At 44.2% G+C, this 23567-nt stretch overlaps 1 protein-coding gene across 1 annotated transcript in view; it reads left to right on the top strand.

Moving 5' to 3' along the window:
- LOC137328112 (mucin-6-like) overlaps positions 1-23567 on the top strand; it is a 63771-nt gene that overhangs the window by 22494 nt on the left and 17710 nt on the right. The window contains exons 5-6 of the mRNA XM_067994292.1: positions 7295-7435; positions 20908-20970. Coding sequence (XP_067850393.1) covers positions 7295-7435; positions 20908-20970 — 204 coding nt within the window. The remainder of the gene's footprint in view (positions 1-7294; positions 7436-20907; positions 20971-23567) is intronic.

Below are 23567 nucleotides of genomic sequence, written 5' to 3'. Positions count from 1 at the left end.
AGATGAATTATTGATTTTGAAGGTTGCTTGTGAATAGTGCAGGTTTCCTTGCACCCATTTAGTGACAGAAAGGGCATGAAAGGTAATGAGGTAAGTTATGCCTCTGTCACTCTTACAACATATGCATGGGTTATAGAGCCATCGCTCACCTTGGCCAACCGCATGAAGTCATTAAACCTCTTTCAGCACTGTGTAGTAGGTCATGGGTGAAGGTTGTACTGACTGTCTCTGTCACCTCCCTCTATAATGTTTGTACAATCCTCTTAAGGCACTTCCTGTTCTCAGTCCTAAAAAGTTAATCCCTTCTAGATCTCACTTCAGCAATTTAAACGTCCACTGATGCATCAGAAAACCTGGGGGCCGATGCTGCTGATGCACCCCCCCCCCACCCCGAGGCTGCTGCTCCTTCAGCCATTTTGCAATATTTCATTTCCTGTTCTATGATTCTAGAATTCACAAAATAGCATTTGGCGCTTTAATTAGTTGCAGTGTTTTGAGCACTGCAGTACAGCTTCCAGTGGCAATAAGCCAATGACCAGCAGTTTTACCACCCTAAACCCAACTGCATACATAGTTACAGCAACTCCAGGAAAAAGCAGTGAGTTACCATTGGACTCATGTGGGTGGGTGGAAGTCCTACCTGCTGCTAACTCACCAATCAGGAAAATAAAGCCCATTGAGTCTCAACAGGCAGTTTGACTATAACTTGGTATCACATCCTAGACCAGCCCTCTCCTCACCTGATGTTGTTATAGCTGCACTTTCCCTGGAGACACTAGATAGTAACCAGGAGCAAAACCTCTGGCTGAGTTCCTTCTTTTTCATATTTTCATATCATCATTGTTTGATCTTGATGGTTTTTATAAAGCATCATGATACTGCTCACCAATCAAATCACAGGCATTTCAACAAGCAACTCAAATGTAGACTCTAATCAAAGAGCTTGTGATCTCCATGCCAACTCTTATTATTAAGCATGCAATATGTATTCAGTGCTGAAGAATTCTTTTTTCCAATTCTCCTTTCCTTATCTCCAGAAAGTGAACATTTGTGTTGCGTACAGCTCCATAGATCCTAGCTGACCTTCATTAGTGACCTTGGTCAAATTGTCTGCTGGAACTCACAGTCCAAGGAGAGCATTACAGTCAAGTTTGGTGATGTCTTCACTGTAGGCCACAGACATGCCATTTCCAGCAGGTCTCAGGTTGAAGCCAATCATCATCCCAGTTGAGATCAATTATCAAATCTCGGATCTTCTTGGTCGCTGTGGTTCAGTACCGGAGCACATGACATATTTGCCTATCGAGCTATCGGGACAAAAGAGTGAACTCTTTCCCAAGGACCAATCTACTTAGAACATAAAGAAAGTATGGAGAAAAGGTTATTTGACCCATAAAGTTTGCTCCATCCACAGTTCAATCTATCCTATCACGGTCTCGTTTCTACCTGTTTATTCTCTTGACTGAAAATATTTTCCTGATCCCTCTGTGCTAATCAAACTAAATCACGGCATATCTATCCTTTTCCAAATCTCACTATTCATGGGCTGTACAATGTGGGAAACAGCCAGGTCAAGCACTACTTAAAGGGACACTCACCTGCTATGGTAGACATTTCTTTGTAGTATTTTACTGCTGTTTTTTATTGTAGTTGCTGCACAACCTTCAGGAAGCTCATGGAGATACTAGCTATATCAGAAAATGGAAATCCTTTTAGCTAATCCATTCTTGCTAGAGGAAGTGGAGCAACAGCAACAGGTAGAAGGACCACATGGAGCTGCAGCTGGAGCTACAGATTAGGAGAGGAGCTTGTAAATAAATGTCCTTACCTTCCAAATAAGGTGTGTAGGCTCAGAGTCACCTACTTCCTGTTCTCTGAGGAGCAGTATATAAGGAGACTGCACTTTTCCAGGGCAGCTGCCACAGACACATCACAGAAGGAGGATGACCAGCACACTGGCAGCTGTTCACCAATTTCCAAATGTACAGGCATGCCATTGTTTTTCCTGACCACTCTGTATTGTTACCATGACAATGTGTTTACCCTGTAGCCTTTGCATGTAACAGATCCCAGCAAATGCAGATGGGAGGGGACCTAACAAGCATAAGACCCTTGATTCTCTTCTTTCCCCAGAAATAGCGAGCCCTGCAGGTTGTTAATGATGCTACTTCGACAATAAAAGGACAAAAAGATTAGGCTAATTCAGGAAAAACTCTGGAAAATTCCTCTCCAACTCCCTAAGGTAATCAACCAGAAGATCACAGTAGCCCATGACTCATCACAACCTCAACCAACTAAACCAACTACCAACTTACACCCAGAACTGGAAATTTCCTCTTTGAATGATCATAGTCAGACAGCAGCCTTTTATAAGCACAGTCCAGTGGTACTGCAGGCTCCTACAGCAAACCTTCAATGTTCAAATTGTGATCAACTACAACAAATTCTCCATGTCAAAGCCAAATATGCAGGGGGTCTTGATGCATTTGCCATGAGGTAGTCCAGCCATCTAGCTGCATTCAGGGAAGACTGTAAAGAATCAGAGTGGCTTCTGAATAACTTGCTTGCATGGTTAGTGATGCCACTTTGAGTGCCAACCCCACCAGCTGGACATCCCTATAATGAGACCCATTCACCAACTAGAATGATTATTGAGAGGAATATGGGGGTTTTCAATGGAAGGTTTCAGTGCCTTGATAGATCAGAAAGAGCACTAAAATATCCTCCAGAGCATGTCTTGCATTGTGGTTGCTTGCTGTGCTTTTCACTATTCAGGAAGGAATGGAAATTAATTTCCAGAAAGTGGACATGGATGATCTGGAGGCTGAGGAACATAGAAATCAGCCTTATGAAGATCAGGACAGAGGATTCTTCCATTCCGGCTGCAAAGGAAATTCATAGGGAAATTATTACTAATACATTCTTCTTGGATTAAAACTTTTCTTTTTGAATCTTCCATTACTATATCTCCCCTGCCCCCCTGCCAAATCCAATCATTCTATATGTAAACATCTGTCTTTGTGTTTCAGTAAACAAACATGCCACATCACCCCAATTAGACCTCATGATACTTCATTGGACAACAGAACCAATTCAAAGTGCAACACCACTTTGGTTATACATTATCAATGTTCAACCCGAATTCTTGTCACCGAGTTTACTTTGGGTTGCCTTTCTTATGATCTATCCTAGTGCTTCTTTTAAGTGCCACTTGAGTGCTTGTCTCATGAGAGGTGTTTGGCTGTTGCTTTGGTGCAAGAGCCTCTTGGAACTAAGGAGGCTCTGGTCTCATGACGCTGAGTCCTGATTGCTATTGGCTGCATCTCTTGTACAGCAGTGTCCTTGGCCCAACTATCTTCAGCTGCTTCATCAATGACCTTCCCTCCATCATAAGGTCAGAAATGGGGATGTTCGCTGATGATTGCACAGTGTTCAGTTCCATTCGCAACCCCTCACATAATGAAGCAGTCCGAGCCCGCATGCAGCAAGACCTGGACAACATCCAGGCTTGGGCTCATAAGTGGCAAGTAACATTCGCGCCAGACAAGTGCCAGGCCATGACCATCTCCAACAAGAGAGAGTCTAACCACCTCCCCTTGACATTCAACGGCATTACCATCGCCGAATCCCCCACCATCAACATCCTGGGGGTCACCATTGACCAGAAACTTAACTGGACCAGCCATATACATACTGTGGCTACAAGAGCAGGTCAGAGGCTGGGTATTCTGCGGCGAATGACTCACCTCCTGACTCCCCAAAGCCTTTCCACCATCTACAAGGCACAAGTCAGGAGTGTGATGGAATACTCTCCACTTGCCTGGATGAGTGCAGCTCCAACAACACTCAAGAAGCTCGACACCATCCAGGACAAAGCAGCCCGCTTGATTGGCACCCCATCCACCACCCTAAACATTCACTCCATTCACCACCGGCGCACAGTGGCTGCAGTGTGAACCATCCACAGGATGCACTGCAGCAACTCGCCAACGCTTCTTCGACAGCACCTCCCAAACCTGCGACCTCTACCACCTAGAAGGACAAGAGCAGCAGGTACATGGGAACAACACCACCTGCATATTCCCCTCCAAGTCTCACACCATCCCGACTTGGAAATATATCGCCGTTCCTTCATCGTCGCTGGGTCAAAATCCTGGAACTCCCTTCCTAACAGCACCGTGGGAGAACCTTCACCACACAGACTGCAGCGGTTCAAGAAGGCAGCTCACCACCACCTTCTCAAGGGCAATTAGGGATGGGCAATAAATGCCGGCCTTGCCAGCGATGCCCATATCCCATGAACGAATAAAAAAAGAACTGCCTGGGCAGCCTTACTGTGCCTCCTGTGCTCTCTTTGAGTAGGCGTCTGAGGGGCTTGTCTTGAAGTTTAGCATATGATCCTATCCTGAGAAACAAATTGGTCGACTTCTATCATGCCACTGGTACAGGGTCCAGATTAAGTGTGACTACTGATCTTGAAAGCCCTGAGAGAGTGTCTCCTGCAAACCTGTCCAAGTCACAAGGTAATTACATTGGAGGAAGGCCCATTTTACTTTATCCCCATTTCAACATCCAATTGCTTCTTAAAAGATTCCAAGATTTTTGCCTTCACCACTCTGCCTGGAAGTCTATTCCATATGTTGACCACTCTTTGTATAAAGAAGAATTTCCTGACGTCATTCCTAAATTTACCTTTCACTGGTATGAATCAAGTGACTCTTGACCTATTGTTGGAATTTAACTTAAAGTAACATTCCAGACTCACCGTTTCCATTCCCTTAACATTCTTGCATACTTATTAAGATCACCTCTCAGATGCCTGCTTTCCAGGCTCATAAGCCCAAGTTTCTCCAGCTTTTCCTCATGACTCAGACCTTTGACACTAGGGTCATGATTTTAACTTGAAAAAACGGATGGGTTGGGGACAGGGAGGGCAGTAAAAATGTTAAAAATCTAAATCCTGCCTCCAACCTGCCCATTTCCGGTTTTGACGGAGGAGGGACGACGGACGGGCAACCAATGCACTCTGAAGAGGCGGGTTGGTCACTAAAAGCTTTCAGGGAGGAGAGGAAGAGAAGAGGTGAGAAGGCCCGAAACAGCAGGTAAGTGCCTTTATGGCACAGCTTGTGTGTCTAGAGGAGCAGAAGTGTTTCCCCCAGGCCCAACGATCTCCGACCTCCCCACACGATCTCTGACCCCCATATGACCTCCGACCCCCGATGACCCCTGACCCGAACCCCTCCGATGATGACCGCCCCCCCCCCCAATCTAAGACTTAGATGCTCGCTTTTTCTTCTGTCTGACTAAGGCCAGCCTGTTAATCAGGCTGTCCTATCGGGCTGGAAACCATCAAAAAAAAACGGCGTCTTTACGTCAAAATCATAAGGATGTCCGAGAAACCCATATTTTCGGTTTTCCCATCAGAAATTCCATCCCTCCCCGCCCTCTTCCCGACTCCCCAATAAAATCATGCCCTAGGGATCGATCTTCTGGCTGTCCTCTACAATTTCTAGCACTTGAATGTCTCCCTTGTGTCTTGGCGACCAGAAATGGATGCAGTACTCACGATGCAGTCTGACCAGTTTCTATAAAGTTTGGCCTCAACTTCCTCTGATTTATATTCTACTGTTTTGGCTATGTTTTTAAATATTCTATTAGCTTTATAGATTGCTTATATCCATTGATTGAGTCTACTAAGACTACTAGGTCTTTTTTGGCTTCATCCTTAGCCATTTCAACATTATTTATGGAGTATGTGTATTGCTTTTTTTCCTTTTTATGTGCAGTATTTTACACTTGTCTGCATTAAATTTTATCTGGTCTTATTCTGCCCACTTGGATATTTTATCCGACTCATTCACGATCTTTGATGCCCCTTTTCCAGCAAAACAATTGCTGTCTCCCCCTTTTATGTTATGAACCCTTTCAGCCTGTCTAGGACTTTCATCTCATTGATATCATAGTCAGTGATTTTGCTTAGGTAATCTCTGTGTGGGGAGAGCATGTTGGAATGCAGGGCTTTCTTAAGCCTATTCTCCAGGGCTGCAGTCTGTGTTTCCAATGAGGAGGACGCACTGACATCTTCTGGCCCACTTCTGCGGGGACAGCGGAAGGAAATGTTTGCAGACTCCAGTGAAGCTATGTCGCATGTTCCATTATTGTCTACAGTGAGAGAACTGCTTCACTAATGTTACTGCATATGAAATGGAGAAAGAAATTCTGATCCTTCTTATCTGCCCAACCATCTCAGTGACCATATAGTATGCATTCTGCTACTGTGTCTACTTAGCTGTCACAAATTTGGATCTGCATAAATACCGTCTCGGGTTCAAAGGTGCCAGTTGCTCCCCGAAGCGGCCTGAGTGCCTTACTTTTGTGGGACTTGACTCACATTGTCCTATATCTACATGCATGATAGTGGACCTGGGGGTGTAACAATGGAACCCCTTTGTGACCTAAAATGAATATTCGTGCTTTTTGCATGTATATTTCTTCAGTCTCTCCAAGTGAACATTTGGTGAGATGAGATTTGATACGAGGCATTAAGCTATTTCATTTCCCACCAGATGAACATAGAGAACAGTTATGTTCAGATTCATTTATTTCCATCAATACAACTTACCTTCACAAAATAAAATAAAAATAATGAATGTGCTACATTAACCCACTTCAGCAAAATTATAATGAAATACAATATTGTTACTATATATTGCACCTCAATTAGGAACAGATTCAGTATTTATGTCATGCGTAAAGAGGAATTCTAGGCATTGCAGAAATGAACTAATTTTGACTAAGTCTTTAACTGACCTAGACCGTGAGCACAGAAGTAGTGTTAACCTGTTTAAAATAAATGCAGTAAGCTTTTATGTGATAAATAAAACGGTTTCTGATTTTGAGGGCAATTGTCAATTATTTTCCTGCAGGTTTATATATACTAGGGTATGAGTTTTTATCGGCAGATGGGGGGGGGGGGATTTCTGTAAGGGCTCTCCCGCTTTTCTGCTGTAACTTTGGTAGAAAAGTTGCTGAAACCCCATGAAAACATTGTTTACTCAGAGGGTTCTGTGGCTTCTCTGCTGAAGTTATGAAGAACCCCTGTGGAATTTCACCCACATTGTGGTTGACCCAGGTCATAAGAAACATATAGAATGACCATGTAATTGTATCTAGCTTCTTGTGTAACTGACATAGAAATATGCAACAGGTGTCACTGTGCTACATTAATGAACCCAATTAAACCAGCACTAACTCTTGGATGGCTGAATAATTCATCATTTTAAATATCTTCCAGCTGTGAACTGTGATTTTTACAATACTCATGAGCGAAGAACTAACAGTTATAAATATGCTGGTGACATTGAATGCAGATGGCATTATCAGCCTTGTTTGTGCCCTAACACTCCATGGACCTTCTCAAAGACCAATATGGAAGGTACGATAACTCCTTTTCTCAGTTAACTAAAATTTTATGTTGTAACTGATATATTAGTCATTTAATGAAAATTGTTTCCTTGTGATAAGATTTTAACTCATCCTATTTCTTCATGGATTATCCAATAATACCATTACACCCTAACATAATTAACTATTAATTGAGTTTTGATGAATAATTCTACATATAATTATAGCAGCATCTTTATATGACATTGTAGACCGGAGGTCACCGGTTACGGTTATTGGCTTACTACAAAGAGGAGAAGAGTCAATTCTCTCTTAATTCTCAATTCGCTTTATTAACGTTGTTAGATCATATACATATAGCTTATACGTCTGGTTAGATATAGGAATGCAGTTTACAGCAGGTTATACATTTTTATACCCAAACTAGGATTTAAACACCCACCCACTAGGTTTCTCTGACACTCCTTGAGTGGTCACAGAATAGAAAGGATATTATATTACCCGGAAAGGAGAGCTGACACTGGCCAGGCGTTCCGTTCTCTCTCTCTTGACGTCGTCTCCACGTCCCTGACGTAGGGTCTTCCACTTCCGCGATGGTTAGTCTCCGGAGTTTCACACACTGGCACCAAGCCTGCAATTCTTCATTCTTATTCCCAAGTCTTATCTCTTCGAGTGGTGTTGTCTTTCTCCTGTTGGCTTAGATTTGCTCAAGTGGTCGGTGTCATCCCCTGATAGGCTCTGTTCCAAGGGGTTGGTAGCATTACCTCATTACTCCTTTTCTAAATAAGGTCTGGTGTCTCATCACTTCCCCTTTGTCTCTTAGAAGCGTAGCTAATTCAAACCAGTTCCGGCCAGCCCAGACCAGTGACTGAACTCCAGGTCACTTCAGTTCAAAAGTTACTTTTGCCTGAGTGTTAGCAATTCGGAATAAACTCAGTAGTTTTTTGCAGCCCCTGGCCAACATCTCCCCCCTTTTGATCCAAAGATGCTTATCTTAGGATCATCATTCTCCCTTTCTGTGTACCACTCCTGAGGTTGTCATTGTCCCCCAATGGGCACATTACATCCGCGATATCATATGGTTATAGAAAAAATATAAATGGTTATAGAAAAAAAATATAAATGGTTATAGGAAAAATATAAAAAAGAAGCGTATAAAATATACTTCACACAGTGTCCTTATATTGATAATCGCTTCTTCTGTTTCATTATAGCACTAACACTCAATTGTTGCAAAATTTCATTTTTCCACCTTCTAAGCTGATATACATTGAATATGACAAGTATTAATGCACATAAAATCACAACTACAGCAGCATGTGATAAAATCCTGACCCATGGATGTATTTGAACATTAGATCCCCAATTCCAAAACTTATCCCAGAACCCAGGGTCCCATAGCAGTTCATCTGCTTTATCAGCATGAGTTTTAATTATTTTAGTGTGTTTAGTCCATTGATGAATTATCTCATTGGCTTCCTCCGCTATTTGCGTCCAATCTGCAGTCAGGTGCGGAATGGGTGGTAGTTTGGTAGGAACATATTTCCGGAGATCTTGGTCTATATCGCTACGTTGGACTGTGAGATTTTCGTTTTTTTTTATTCGTTCACGGGATGTGGGCGTCGCTGGCGAGGCCAGCATTTATTGCCCATCCCTAATTGCCCTCGAGAAGGTGGTGGTGAGCCGCCTTCTTGAACCGCTGCAGTCCGCTGCATCCTCATTATTGGTTTAGGCAGAACTTGTCCACCGACAACCAGGTCTGAGGTCACATTGTTAATGGCCACATTGTGTCCTTCCAGAGGGCACTGTTTCCATCCTTTGTTATAGTTCATAGCCACTGTGGCTATGTAATACATTTGTCCCACAAGGGCGTATTGTAAAAAGGACTGGTTGTTAACCGGCAAAATGGACAATGAACAATTTTCATAAGTACTGAACCCGCAATTAGTAAGTTTCTGTCTCGTTATCTCTTCTGGACAGGCCCAGTGATTCCCTCCTTGGTGACACTTTGACAAATCTACCCCTTTCTTAGCACCGTCCATTTCAATAGCATGAGATGGTGGATTGCTCAAAGATATCCAAGTACTCTCATGATACTTGCCCACGTTATGAACTCTTTTTAAAGGGTAGGTCAAATTGCCTCCGTGCCGGGGAATATGAAACACCGCCCCAACGTAATATTTCCCGTTATCCTCGGGACAGGTACCTAACACCCTATTAGTTAAGGTTAAACTTCTGAGGTGGCATAGAGGTGTTTCTTCTCCGACCCATTTCTCTAACTGTTCATCCGACACTCAGTCTGGAACTTGGTGTGTATTGAGCTGTAACAAATTAGTACCAATCATAGTCAACACCCAGCTAGTATATATGGCACACGTCTCGGCCTTATGGGCTTCCTCTGAAGCATTAGCCGTACGGTCAATAATCAAATTTATTGTATCCTGTAAAGGTTTCAGCAATTTTACTGTGTCTAGGGTCACTCGTGATGCATCCTGACCTATTTGGCTGTCTCGTATTTGATCCCGATAACCCTCTCCAGTAATAACCTGCATTTTCTGCTGGAGGGATTGTATCTGATTTTCCAATTCTGCTATGTCCAACGTGTTGACTGTTGCCACTCCTGATGCATAACCTGCCCCTGCTAGTTCTAATAGCCCTCTCTTTTTCCTGTTTTTTACTGGCCTGAACTCATTCCTGCTTAACTGTCTCCTAAGGAGGTGGATAAATAAGTGTTTGTGGCGTATGAACACCATTCTGGAGCAGTTATTTCAGTCAAATTGAAGACCACCTGCACATGTTGATATCCCGGTACCAAAGTGACAGATTCTCCTGTTTCCTCCAGCACCAGACCTACACCGTCCGTTTTGTACTGAGATTCGCTACATCTAGGTTCCGGTGTGGTTTTAATCACTGGAGGGGGTGGTGTGGTAAGCCTCCTCGGGGTCCTGAAAATTATGAAGGGTCCTGGCCCCCAACAGAAACTCCTGTCTGCAACCCTTAACGCCCTTTTTGCTCTATCCCCTTTCTGTGTTGTGTCTTCCTCTGTACAATTGATGATGATCCAGCCAATCTTTCTAAAACGCCTGCTATATCCACCCCAATCAATATATCTCTGGTATGAGTCACTACCCCAGTCAATATTTACATAGGTGTGGTCCCAGTGCACCATAATTTTACCTCGACCGTCGCTCCCTGATGGTCGCTCCATAAATGGACCCGCAAATTGATTAATGATTTTTCCCTCTGGGATTACCGATAATATCACCTCTAGAACTGTGATACATCAAAACTGTACTCCCGCTCCCTCCGGTATACCCAAAGTCTTTCCCGCACACGCTAACCCATCCACTCCCGTATAATACAAATTTAAATCCTCTCTTTTCCCTTTGTTGGTTCGGACTGTCTTATTCTGCAGAGCAAAGTTGTCCCTGGTCTCGGGATATCCCTCCGCCGTCGACACTGCTTCAGGCACGTTCATTCGTCGTGACGGCTCCGAGGCAGGTTCAACCACAGGTCTGATGATGGTCAATCCGACAGCAACAAAATGCATTATCCCCTTCATTCTAGGCTGGACCTGTAATAAACAAGTGTAATTTCTGCTCTTATTTACAGTTTCTTTTAAGTACTATCATAAGTCCAGTCTCTCCATATACTGAGCCAGACCGTCCGTATCCTGTTCCCAATTTGTTTCAGATTCTAACCGTCCATTTCTTCCAACCCACTTATTCCCCCTTTTTGTTTTATTTTTCTTTCGTGTTTCCCCTGGATTCGCCTCTGCATGTGAACGGACAGTATCAAATTTGTTTTCAATGACCTCCTCTTGGACCTGTAGCTGGTCCTGTTCTTGATCTTCCTGACCTTCAGAATTCGGAACATTGTTTGCATCGAGCAGCACATGCCAATGGTGATTATCTTGTTTTTCTCCTACCAACTTTAGCTGATTAATGTGGGACCAGCCACTCCTATCCGGTGCCATTAATATCTTGTATAGAGATGGGTTAGCTTTGTCTACTATCTCATAGGGACCGGCAAACTTTGGACTCAAGAATGAGGTGGGCTGGTGTATTCTAATCATTACTCTCTATCTGGGGCTCAACTCTATCGGGCTGGCTTTTGCATCGAAATAAGCCTTGCTTTGCTGTTTCTTCTTTCCCTGTCGGTTACATAATTTGCTTCTTTTACTGTTTCTACGAGCTGTTGTACCCATTTTTCTGATATAATGTGGTCTACCTCGGGTTCAGACAAATCCAAACCTACCAACCCCTTCAATTCCCCTCATGTCCCTTCCTGTCATGAGTCTATAAGGAGTGTAGCCTGTTGATGAAGCCACGGTATTCCTGACTATCATCAGCACAAAGGGCAGAACGACCTGCCAGGTTGTCTTGCGCTGCTGCACCATTTTGGCTATCATGTTTTTCAATGTCCGATTCATTCTTTCCACAATTCCACTAGACTGTGGTCTATAGGGTATGTTAAATCTCTGTCTGACCCCAAAAAGGGTCATAACATCTTGCATTACTTGGGCTGTAAAATGTGTTCCCAGATCCGATTCTATGCTTCGGGGTACACCCCAACGGGTAAACCGCTTTTCTAATAGAATTTTCGCAGTAATTTTGGCTGTGTTTGTTCTGGTCGGAAAAACTTCCACCCATTTAGTGAAGATATCCACTATTACTAGAATGTACTTGTAGCCTCCTGGAGTGGGGGGAAGGGGTCCTACATAGTCTATCTGTAAATTAGTCCAAGGCCCTTCTACTGGTCTAGTATGTTGGAGGGCCCCTTAACATTTCTATCGGGGTTGTGTTGTGCACATATCAAACAATTCTTGACATAGTGTTCCACGTCACCTGTCATTCCAGGCCACCAACACACCTCCTTTATCCTTTCTAGGGTGCTCTCCGTCCCTTTATGTCCCCATAAGTCATGGTACCAGTGGATTATTTGGTTTCGTCCCCCCTCTGGCACCACAAATTTTCCTTCACATAAAACCACTCCGTCTTGAATATAGACCCCCTTGTGCCTTTTGTATGTGTCTGACTCATAGAGTCATAGAGTCATAGAGTTATACAGCACGGAGAGAGGCCCTTCGGCCCATCGTGTCCGCACCGGCCATCAGCTCTGTCTACTCTCATCCCATATTCCAGCATTTGGTCCGTAGCCTTGTATGCTATGGCATTTCAAGTGCTCATCCAAATGCTTCTTGAATGTTGTGAGGGTTCCTGCCTCCACAACCCTTTCAGGCAGTGAGTTCCAGACTCCAACCACCCTCTGGGTGAAAAAGTTCTTTCTCAAATCCCCTCTAAACCTCCCGCCTTTTACCTTGAATCTATGTCCCCTTGTTATAGAACCCTCAACGAAGGGAAAAAGCTCCTTAGTATCCATCCTATCTGTGCCCCTCATAATTTTGTACACCTCAATCATGTCCCCCCTCAGCCTCCTCTGCTCCAAGGAAAACAAACCCAATCTTCCCAGTCTCTCTTCATAGCTGAAGCGCTCCAGCCCTGGTAACATCCTGGTGAATCTCCTCTGCACCCTCTCCAAAGCGATCACATCCTTCCTGTAGTGTGGCGACCAGAACTGCACACAGTACTCCAGCTGTGGCCTAACCAGTGTTTTATACAGCTCCATCATAACCTCCTTGCTCTTATATTCTATGCCTCGGCTAATAAAGACAAGTATCCCATATGCCTTCTTTACCACCTTATCTACCTGTTCCGCCGCCTTCAGGGATCTGTGAACTTGCACACCAAGATCCCTCTGACCCTCTGTCTTGCCTAGGGTCCTCCCATTCATTGTGTATTCCCTTGCCTTGTTAGTCCCTCCAAAGTGCATCACCTCGCACTTTTCCGGGTTAAATTCCATTTGCCACTGTTCCGCCCATCTGACCAACCCATCTATATCGTCCTGCAGACTGAGGCTATCCTCCTCGCTATTTACCACCCTACCAATCTTTGTATCATCAGCGAACTTACTGATCATACCTTTTACATTCATATCCAAGTCATTAATGTAGATCACAAACAGCAAGGGACCCAGCTCCGATCCCTGTGGTACCCCACTGGCCACAGGCTTCCAGTCACAAAAACAACCTTCGACCATCACCCTCTGCCTTCTGCCACTAAGCCAGTTTTGTATCCAAAGTGCCAAGGCACCCTGGATTCCATGGGCTCGTACCTTCTTGACCAGTCTCCTGTGGGGGACTTTATCGAAGGCCTTACTGAAATCCATGTATACCACATCCACTGCGTTACCCTCATCCACACGCCTAGTCACCCCCTCAAAAAATTCAATCAAATTAGTCAGACATGATCTTCCCTTGACAAAGCCATGTTGACTATCCCTGATTAATCCTTGCTTCTCCAAGTGGAGACTAATTTTGTCCTTCAGAATTTTTTCCAATAATTTTCCTACCACTGATGTTAGGCTCACTGGCCTGTAGTTCCCCGGTTTTTCCCTACTCCCCTTCTTGAATAATGGTATTACATTAGCGGTTCTCCAGTCCTCTGGCACATCCCCTGTGGCCAGAGAGGTTCTGAATATATGTGTCAGAGCCCCCGCAATCTCCTCCTTTGCCTCACACAGTAGCCTGGGATACATTTCGTCCGGGCCTGGGGATTTATCCATTTTTAGGCCTGCTAAAACCGCCAATACCTCCTCTCGCTCGATGTTAATATGTTCGAGTATATCACAGTCCCCCTGCCGTATTTCTATGTCTACATCGTCCTTCTCCATAGTGAAAACAGATGCAAAAAATTCATTTAGAACCCCTCCTACATCTGCCGGCTCCACACACAGATTGCCATTTTTGTCCCTAATGGGCCCTATTTTTTCCCTAGTCATCCTCTTACCCTTAATATACTTATAAAACATCTTAGGATTTTCCTTTATTTTGCTCGCCAGTGTTATTTTATGGCCCCTCCTTGATCTCCTAATTTCTTTTTTAAGTATCCCCCTGCACTTTTTGTACTCCTCTAGGGCTTCCTCCGTCTTTAGCCTTTTGTATCTGCCAAAAGCCCTCCTTTTTTTCCTAATCCATTCTCGTATATCCCCTGACATCCAAGGTTCCCTGGAGTTCTTGGAACCACCCTTGACCTTTACGGGAACATGTTGCCATTGTATGGTCTCAATCTCCCTTCTGAAAGACTCCCATTGCTCCGATGCGGATTTTCCTACAAGCAGCTGATCCCAGTCCATTTTGGCCAGATCCTGCCTTATCGTATTAAAATCGGCCTTCCCCCAATTTAGAACCTTTATTTCCGGCCCCTCCCTGTCCTTTTCCATGACCACCTTAAATCTCACCGAATTATGGTCACTCTCACCAAAGTGCTCACCTACTAGCACTTCTTCCACTTGGCCGGCCACATTCCCTAGAATTAGGTCCAGTACCGCCCCCTCTCTTGTAGGACTTTCTACATGCTGGCTCAAAAAGCTCTCCTGGATGCACGTTAAGAATTTTGTACCCTCTAAGCCTTTTACACTCTGAGTATCCCAGTTAATATTGGGGAAGTTGAAATCCCCCACTATTATTACCCTATTATTTGCACAATTTTCTGAGATTTCCCTACATATCTGTTCCTCTATCTCCCCCTGACTGTTTGGGGGCCTATAGTACACTCCCATCAAAGTGCTTGCCCCCTTTTTGTTTTTAAGCTCCACCCATATGGCCTCATTAGAGGAACCTGCTAATATATCATCCCTCCTTATGGCAGTAATTGATTCTTTAATTAATATTGCAACCCCCCCTCCTCTTATACCTCCCCCTCTGTCTCGCCTGAAGATTCTGTACCCCGGAATATTGAGCTGCCAGTCTTGCCCCTCCCTCAACCATGTCTCTGTGACAGCAACAACATCATACTCCATGTGTTTATCAACACCTTCAGTTCATCCACCTTATTCGCAAGACTCCTTGCATTAAAATAGATGCCATCCAGCCTTGCCCTCACATATTTGCCCTGTCTTCCAAGCAGACTTGTTTTTTTCTCTATATTTGGCTGCACAATACCCCCTATTGTAGCTCCACTCTGTATCCCATCCCCCTGCCAAGTTAGTTTAAACCCCCCCCAACAGTGCTAGCAAACCTCCCCGCAAGGATATTTGTCCCGCTCTGGTTCAGGTGCAACCCGTCCGACTTGTACAAGTCCCACCTTCCCCAGAAGCAGGCCCAGTGATCCAGGAAACTGAAACCCTCCCTCCTGCACCAACTCTTTAGCCACGCATTCATCTGTTCTATCCTCCTATTTCTATACTCACTAGCCCTTCTATTAGTTTTTTTAATTCTCCATCTTTCTTTTGCTCCTCCGTTAAATCCATTACTTTGACCTGCTTCTCTTTCTGGCCCCCGATTTCCCCAATCGGTGGCTGCCATTCCTGTCCACTTACAGCACCTCGTTTGGCTAGTTCATCAGCTTTCCTGTTCCCTTCGGGAGATAGTTTTGAATGAGCTTTCACTTTTGTGACCCCATATCCTTTCCCCTTTCTTCAAAGATGTACCGTAATAGCGGGGCTGACGGAAGGGGCCTTCCATCCGCTGAGACAAATCCCCTCGCTTCCCATAGGGGCAAATGTTCTGTGAGGCTATTACAAACATACATGCTATCAGAATATATGACTGATCTGGGCAGAAAATATTCCGGCTGACCAACCACATATGCGACGGCTGCTAGTTCTGCTGCCTGCGCTCATAGTGTTCGGTAATTTCAGAGCCGCACTAAATCTTTCCTGTCCGTGGTCATCCTCCATGTATATCCCACAGCCAGTTCTCCTTTCCCCATCCTGTACTGATGAAGAGCCATCCACAAAAATTTTAAAATCGGGTTCTTCCTTTTCTCTTTCCTTTCAGGCCCCATCTTACCCCCTCCCTTTTGTTTTGATATAAATGGGCCCTTGGGGTCATTTGCAATCATCAATTGACACTCATGTTTGTCTCCCTGATAAACTAAGTTGTCTACTAACATAGTGGTGGTTTTTACCCCCTTTACGGTTATATTTCTCCCTTGCAGCAACAATGTCCATCTAGCAATTCTATTTTGGCTAACTGAACCATCCTTAATCCTTCCATCTAACAGTAGTTGTACGGGGGTGTGTTCTGTTAATATTGTAAGTGGGTTTAGTCCCACTATATAGGTAAAATGCTGCACTGCCCAAAAGACAGCTAGCAAGTGTCTTTCGCATACCGTATACCCCTGCTCTACTGGTGAGAGCATACGTGAGGCGTGCGCTACTGGTCGTAATTTCCCGTGTGTCTCCTGTAATAGAACTGCCGATAGGGTGGTGTCTGTGCTAGCCACCTCCAATGAAAACAGCTCAGTTGGATTTGGGGTTTTTAGAGCAGGCACGGCAGCTGGTGCTTGCTTTAGATCAGTCATGGCCTGGGTGTGTTCTGTATTCCACTCCCAGGCTACATTCTTTTTTAATAATTCCATCAGTGGGGCCGCCTTTGTGGCGAATCCATCAATATGGTCCCTGCAATATCCCACCAACCCCAAGAAGGACCTTAACCCTTTTACATCCCGCGGATCAGGGAGTCTGCCAACCGTCTCTACCCTTCGCTTGTCAATGTCCCTTTGTCCCGGTGTCAGAATCATTCCCAAGTAAGTAACTTTTTGTTTCATGGTCTGCGCTTTTTTAGGGTCAATCTTTAATCCCAAGTCATGTAACAACTGCAGTAATTCACTTAGCGGTTGATAATGTTCCTTCTTGGTTTCAGTTTGTAGGAGTAAGTCGTCTACATACTGCACTAGACATTCAGGCCTCGAGAATCCTTTTAACCCTTCCCTCAGCCGTTTGTGAAATGTGGACGGGGAATTGTGAAACCCCTGCGTCAGGGCGGGCCATGTATATTGCTGTCCTTGGAAAGTAAATGCAAATTTATATTGACATTCTTTCTCCAGTGGAATAGACCAAAAACCGTTACTTATGTCCAAAACCGTAAACCACTGCGCATCCTCGTTTTGTCGAACTACTGTCTCTGGGCTAGTTGCTACAGTAGGGGCTGTTAGCGGGGTGACTTTATTTAATTCTCTGTAGTCTATCGTTAGTCGCCAGCTACCGTCGGGTTTCTTCACTGGCCAAATAGGTGCATTATTAGTAGAAGCTATTGGTCTTAATATCCCTTGCTGCAGCAGACTCTGTATCACCTTCTCTATCTCTTCTTCTGCTTGTTTTGGGAAACCATACTGCTTTTGTGGTTTGAGGTCTGGACCTTGTATACACACACTCCCGGTCATTTTCCCACAGTCATGTTTATGTCGGGCAAATACTATTGAGTTTTGTGCAATAATTTGTTGTAATTCACGATCGTTACTCATTTCTCCTGGTTCTATCCACATTTCCCCGATCGCGCATATCCTATCCTGATATTCCCCCACCGGGACGACTGTGTGATTTATACTGCCCATGTCCAAAGGCATTTGCCAAATCATACAATTAACGGGGTCGAAGCAGAATCCCGCTTTGGCCATATAGTCACTCCCTAATATATGTTCTTGTTCTCTGGGTCATTTAATAAGGACCACTGAATGCTCTATCACTATGTCTCCCACACCGACTTCCAACGGTACATTCACATATCCCACTTGTGAATGCCCTGTGAATCCGCTTAGAATAATTTTGTTTTGAATTTTCCAATCTATGTCATTGATCTGAGTGGTGTTAATGGAGGTTTGGGATCCCCCTGTGTCCCAAAGGAATGTAAGAGGGCGGCCTCCGACCCTACCATTCACTAGGGGTCTCTCCGTGTCATCCCACCGTGCGTCACACACCCATAACGGAGAGGCCTGAGACCGTCATTGCAGTTCGGGGTACAACCTGGAACTCGGTGATATTTCTATCGTATCACACTGAGGACTCGGTCTATTCGGCCCTGCCACGGGTCGGCTCTGGTTTCTTCCCCGACCTGCATTCTCTCGTCTCGGGTTCGGGCAGTCCCTTGCGAAGTGTCCCTCTTGGCCACAGTTATAGCATTTGGACACCTCGCCTTGAGTTCTCCCTGTTCCCGAGAAGTTTCCTCTTCCTCTGCCTCTACCTCTTCCCATTGTCTGATAAGCTGGAGGGGGTTCCCTCTGAGTAGGTCCCCTCCCTTCATTTCTCCAGGTTATCGTCTGATCTTTAACAGGCATTGCTCTGTCCCCGGATGCCTTGGATCGTTTTGGTATTTCCCTTTCCCATACTCTAACTATCTTCCTAATTATCCAGGGTTCTGTATGTGTGTCATCAGCGGGGTCAAACTGATCTAGTGCCTTCCTCGACTCCTCAGTGCCATATGACACTAGTGTTCTCAGCCATCGGTTCCTAACCTCCTGCTGTAAATTATCCCTATCTAAGCCTGTGCCGTAGACCCCTTGAAACACCGCCCAAATGTGGGCCGAAAATACAGTGGGGTGTTCACCTTTTCTTTGATAGCATTTCATTAGCGCCTCCACTGGATCCCCTCTGTTATCGCCCATGACAGATAATACCTGGTCCTTTAAGGCCTCATTTGTGCCTCTACCAAGTTTTTGTTCCTCCGGTAGGGCGGAGTGTATATGTGGGTGTAGGCACATTCAGATTAATTTTCTTTCCTCAGTATCGTCTAAGCCGTGTATCGCTCTCTGTTGCCTGACTGCTAGGAACAACTCCCTAGGATCATCCCCAGGCGCACACGTCCCAATATCTTTCACAATAACCCTCAGTTCTTGTACCCCAAGTGAGGTGGAATATGTCATATCCTGGCCATCTTCCCCATCTGTGCTCTAGTGGTTACAAGGGGGGCCATTGGGGCAGACGGTTTTTTCGGCTCTGGAGCATATGCTGGTGGTGGGTCCCCTAGTGGAGGTTCCCCATCACCGCTGCTGTATCTATCCGCCTCGTCTGCTAAATCATCCCGATCTACATCCTCTTGACCACTTTCTTCACCTCTTCCGGGTGCGAAAGCACACAATATGCCCCTCTGTGCGGCTAGCTGATCTTGCAGCCTCCCTATCAGTTTCTGACACTTTGTGTGATCGCCGGTACTACTCCTCTTCTCCTGAGCTGATCTGTGAATCACATTCATTGCAGTTTTTAAATCACTACATTGTTGTTTCCATCCCTCCACCTCAGCTTTAGCTGCTTGGGCTTCTCCCTCTCTCTTACTCTTCTCATTAGTCAATTTTTTGCACTGTAACTGATATTGGTTCATGTGCATCAAATCTGCACTTCTCTCTCCCTCTAGATCAGTTACCTTCTCACTAAGGCGGGCTATCTCCTCACGGAGTTTTTTATTTTCTTCCCCTAATCCGTTCTGGATTTTCTGATGTTCCTCTCTCTCTCTCTCCTAGCATTCTATCCATTCCTCAAGTAAACATCCGATCGCTACGGACTTCTGTATCTTTTTAAATTTCTTATCTGACATCTTTGTTTGCGCAATTCTCCAAAGGACCTCCCCAACAGGCTTTCCCTTGTCTCCAATGTGACCCGCATACTCCCCGTATTGCGGCCACTTCCCTATTACGTATTTTTGGAGGAGTCCCTTCCAGTCAAAACAGTCCAAGTCCCCAGGGCTTGGAGATTTCCCTTTATTCGTCATCTTATGTTAGTAGCTATGAATTAACCCAAACTCCTGTTCTCTGTGAACTTTGCCAATTCAGTTCGGCTCGAGTCTCCCGCTGACTCAACGGAGAGATTTATCCTGAGCCCACCCAGGGACGCCAAATATGTAGACCGAGGTCGCCGGTTACGGTTATTGGCTTAGTACAAAGAGGAGAAGAGTCAATTCTCTCTTAATTCTCAATTCGCTATATTAACGTTGTTAGATCATGTACATATAGCTTATACGTCTGGTTAGATATAGGAATGCAGTTTACAGCAGGTTATACAGTTTTATACCCAAACTAGGATTTAAACGCCCACCCACTAGGTTTCTCTGACACTCCCTGAGTGGTCACAGAATAGAAAGGATATTATATTACCCGGAAAGGAGAGCTGACACTGGCCAGGCGTTCCGTTCTCTCTCTCTTGACGTCGTCTCCATGTCCCTGACGTAGGGTCTTCCGCTTCCGCGATGGTTAGTCTCCGGAGTTTCGCACACTGGCACAAAGCCTGCAATTCTTCATTCTTATTCCCAAGTCTTATCTCTTCGAGTGGTGTTGTCTTTCTCCTGTTGGCTTAGATTTGCTCGAGTGGTCGGTGTCATCCCCTGATTGGCTCTGTTCCAAGGGGTTAGGTAGCATTACCCCATTACTCCTTTTCTAAATAAGGACTGGTGTCTCGTCACATCCCATTTGTCTCTTAGAAGCGTAGCTAATTCAAACCAGTTCCGGCCAGCCCAGACCAGTGACTGAACTTCAGGTCACTTCAGTTCAAAAGTTACTTTTGCCTGAGTGTTAGCAATTCGGAATAAACTCAGTAGTTTTTTTGCAGCCCCTGGCCAACAACATGATTACACATATCTTATTTGACAGATGCAACTCTCGATTTGTACAATTACTCGATGAAATATTTGAAAATCCAATAACAAATGATTAAATTGAATTTTTCTGTTTAAAGGTTGTTACAATTGCAGCATAGATGAGTACTATGATGCAGGCCAGCAGCGCTGTGTGCCATGTAGTAAGTATAAAAACTTTTTTTTGATGCTTGATTAAAAAAATAATTATGTACTTCCAAATTTGGTGGTACGTAAATACATAAATAATTTTTAATATAAAAAGGATAATCAGTTGAGATTAAAAACAAACTGTTTATATTCTCATTGTCACTGCATTCGACCAAAACCAACTTTCAGATTTTTTATTTAAAGAGGAAATATATTATGTCTGTTGTGATTCAGACTTTTTCACAACTCAAATTCATAGCAAATTAATCAAAGGCATGCAATGAACAGGAATGGCGCACCAAAAGACTAACAGTTATCCTTTTACTGAGAAATTTGGCGGTGAAGAGTACGTAGGTGGAAAAAGACGACGCTGTCAGATCATATTATTCAGGCCAAAACTATAAGTTGAATTTATTTGCAATTAAGTTTATACAGAAACAAAACAAAATAGTATGGGATTAGCAATACAAATATATTCAAAAACACACATTTGAATCAGCCAATAAATTTCGAAGTATCTTTTTCAGAATGTATTTCTTATACAGTCCTGTAAGCTGCAAGATTTGTTGGTATGATGTTTCTACCGCATTTTGGCCATTGACACAACCAAAACTGAACTCAACACATGGCCAACTGTCTTCAGAATATATTCCAGGTTAAGAGGCTCTGAGTACAGAACTGTAAAACAAGCCAGACCAAAGACACAGTAGAGAATTTTGAACACCTTGATCCCTGGTACGGATGGAATGCATTTGCGCATCTTAAAAGAAGTTAGGGAAGAGGCACTATTACATCATATAAAAATTCATTAGAAAAGGGAATAGTGCCAGAGGACTGGCGGACAGCTAATGTGACTCCTGTATTTTAAAAGGGAGATAAAACCAGTCCAGGGAACTATAGACCAATTAGCTTAATATCAGTGATAGGAAAGATAATGGAATCATTACTCAAAGATGTAATAGAAAAACATCTAGAAATCCAAAATATAATAAAGAATAGTCAACATGGATTTCAAAAGGGAAAGTCATGCATAAACAGCCATATTGAATTCTTTGAAGAAGTAACAGAAAGGGTAGACAAGGGCAATGCAGTAGATTTTCTTTTTATTCGTTCATGGGATGTGGGCATCGCTGGCAAGGCCAGCATTTATTGCCCATCCCTAATTACCCTTGAGAAGGTGGTGGTGAGCCGCCTTCTTGAACAGCTGCAGTCCATGTGGTGAAGGTTCTCCCACAATGCAGTTAGGTAGGGAGTTCCAGGATTTTGACCCAGCGATGATGAAGGAACAGCGATATATTTCCAAGTCGGGATGGTGTGTGACTTGGAGGGGAACGTGCAGGTGGTGTTGTTCCCATGTGCCTGCTGCCCTTGTCCTTCTAGGTGGTAGAGGTCACGGGTTTGTGAGGTGCTGTCGAAGAAGCCTTGGCGAGTTGCTGTAGTGCATCCTGTGGATGTACACACTGCGGCCACAGTGCGCCGGTGGTGAAGGGAGTGAATGTTTAGGGTGGTGGATGGGGTGCCAATCAAGCGGGCTGCTTTGTCCTGGATGGTGTCGAGCTTCTTGAGTGTTGTTGGAGCTGCACTCATCCAGGCAAGTGGAGAGTATTCCATCACACTCCTGACTTGTGCCTTGTAGATGGTGTAATATGTTTGGATTTTTAAGGCCTTCAATAAGGTAATTCATTGTCGGCTCATGACTAAATTCAGAGCATGTGGAGTCAGGAGACAATGGAAAGGAAGCTAGCTGCAAAAGAGAAAACAGAGAATGGGGTTAAAGGTAGTTATTCAGATTGACAAAAGGTGGGAAGTGGTGTTCCACAAGGATCGGTGCTGGGACCACTGTTGTTCACCACTTACATAAACAATTTGGACTCGGGAATCGGAAGTTCAATTTCAAAATTTGCGAACGACACAAATTAGGGAGGGGCATATAGTTAATACTGAGGAGGACTGTGACAAAATACAGGAAGACATTAATAAACTTGCAGAATGGGTGTGCAATTGGTAAATGAATTTCAATATAGATAAGTGTGAGGTATTACATTTTGGTGCGAAGAATAAGGAGGCCACATACTGCTCGGATAATAAGAGTCTAAATGGAGTAGAGGAACAGAGGGATCTGGGGTACAGATATACAAATCACTAGAAATGAAAGCAGAAAAGTTATGTTAAACTTGTATAGAACCTTGGTTCGACCCCACTTGGAGTACAGTGAACAGTTCTAGTCTCCATATTATAAAAAAGAATATAGAGGCACTGAAGAAGGTGCAAAAAAGATTTACTAGGGTGATACCAGATCTGAGTGGTTATACCTATGAGGAAAGATTGAACAAGCTGGGGCTCTTTTCTCTAGAAAAGGGAAGACTGAGCGGTGACCTAATGGAGGTTTTTAAGGTTATGAAAGCGATTGATTGAACGTTGGTGGTGGGGAAACTTTTAGAAACGATGATCCGGGACAAAATTAACAGTCACTTGGACAAGTGTAGATTAATTAGGAAAAGCCAGCAAGGATTTGTTAAAGGCAAATCGTGCTTAACTAACTTGATTGAGTTTTTTGAAGAGGTAATAGGGTCGATGAGGGCAATGCGATTGATGTGGTGTATATGGACTT

The sequence above is a fragment of the Heptranchias perlo genome, chromosome 12 (genome assembly GCF_035084215.1).
Source record: "Heptranchias perlo isolate sHepPer1 chromosome 12, sHepPer1.hap1, whole genome shotgun sequence".
NCBI lineage: Eukaryota > Metazoa > Chordata > Chondrichthyes > Hexanchiformes > Hexanchidae > Heptranchias > Heptranchias perlo.
This window is presented reverse-complemented; position numbering and strand designations above follow the sequence as displayed.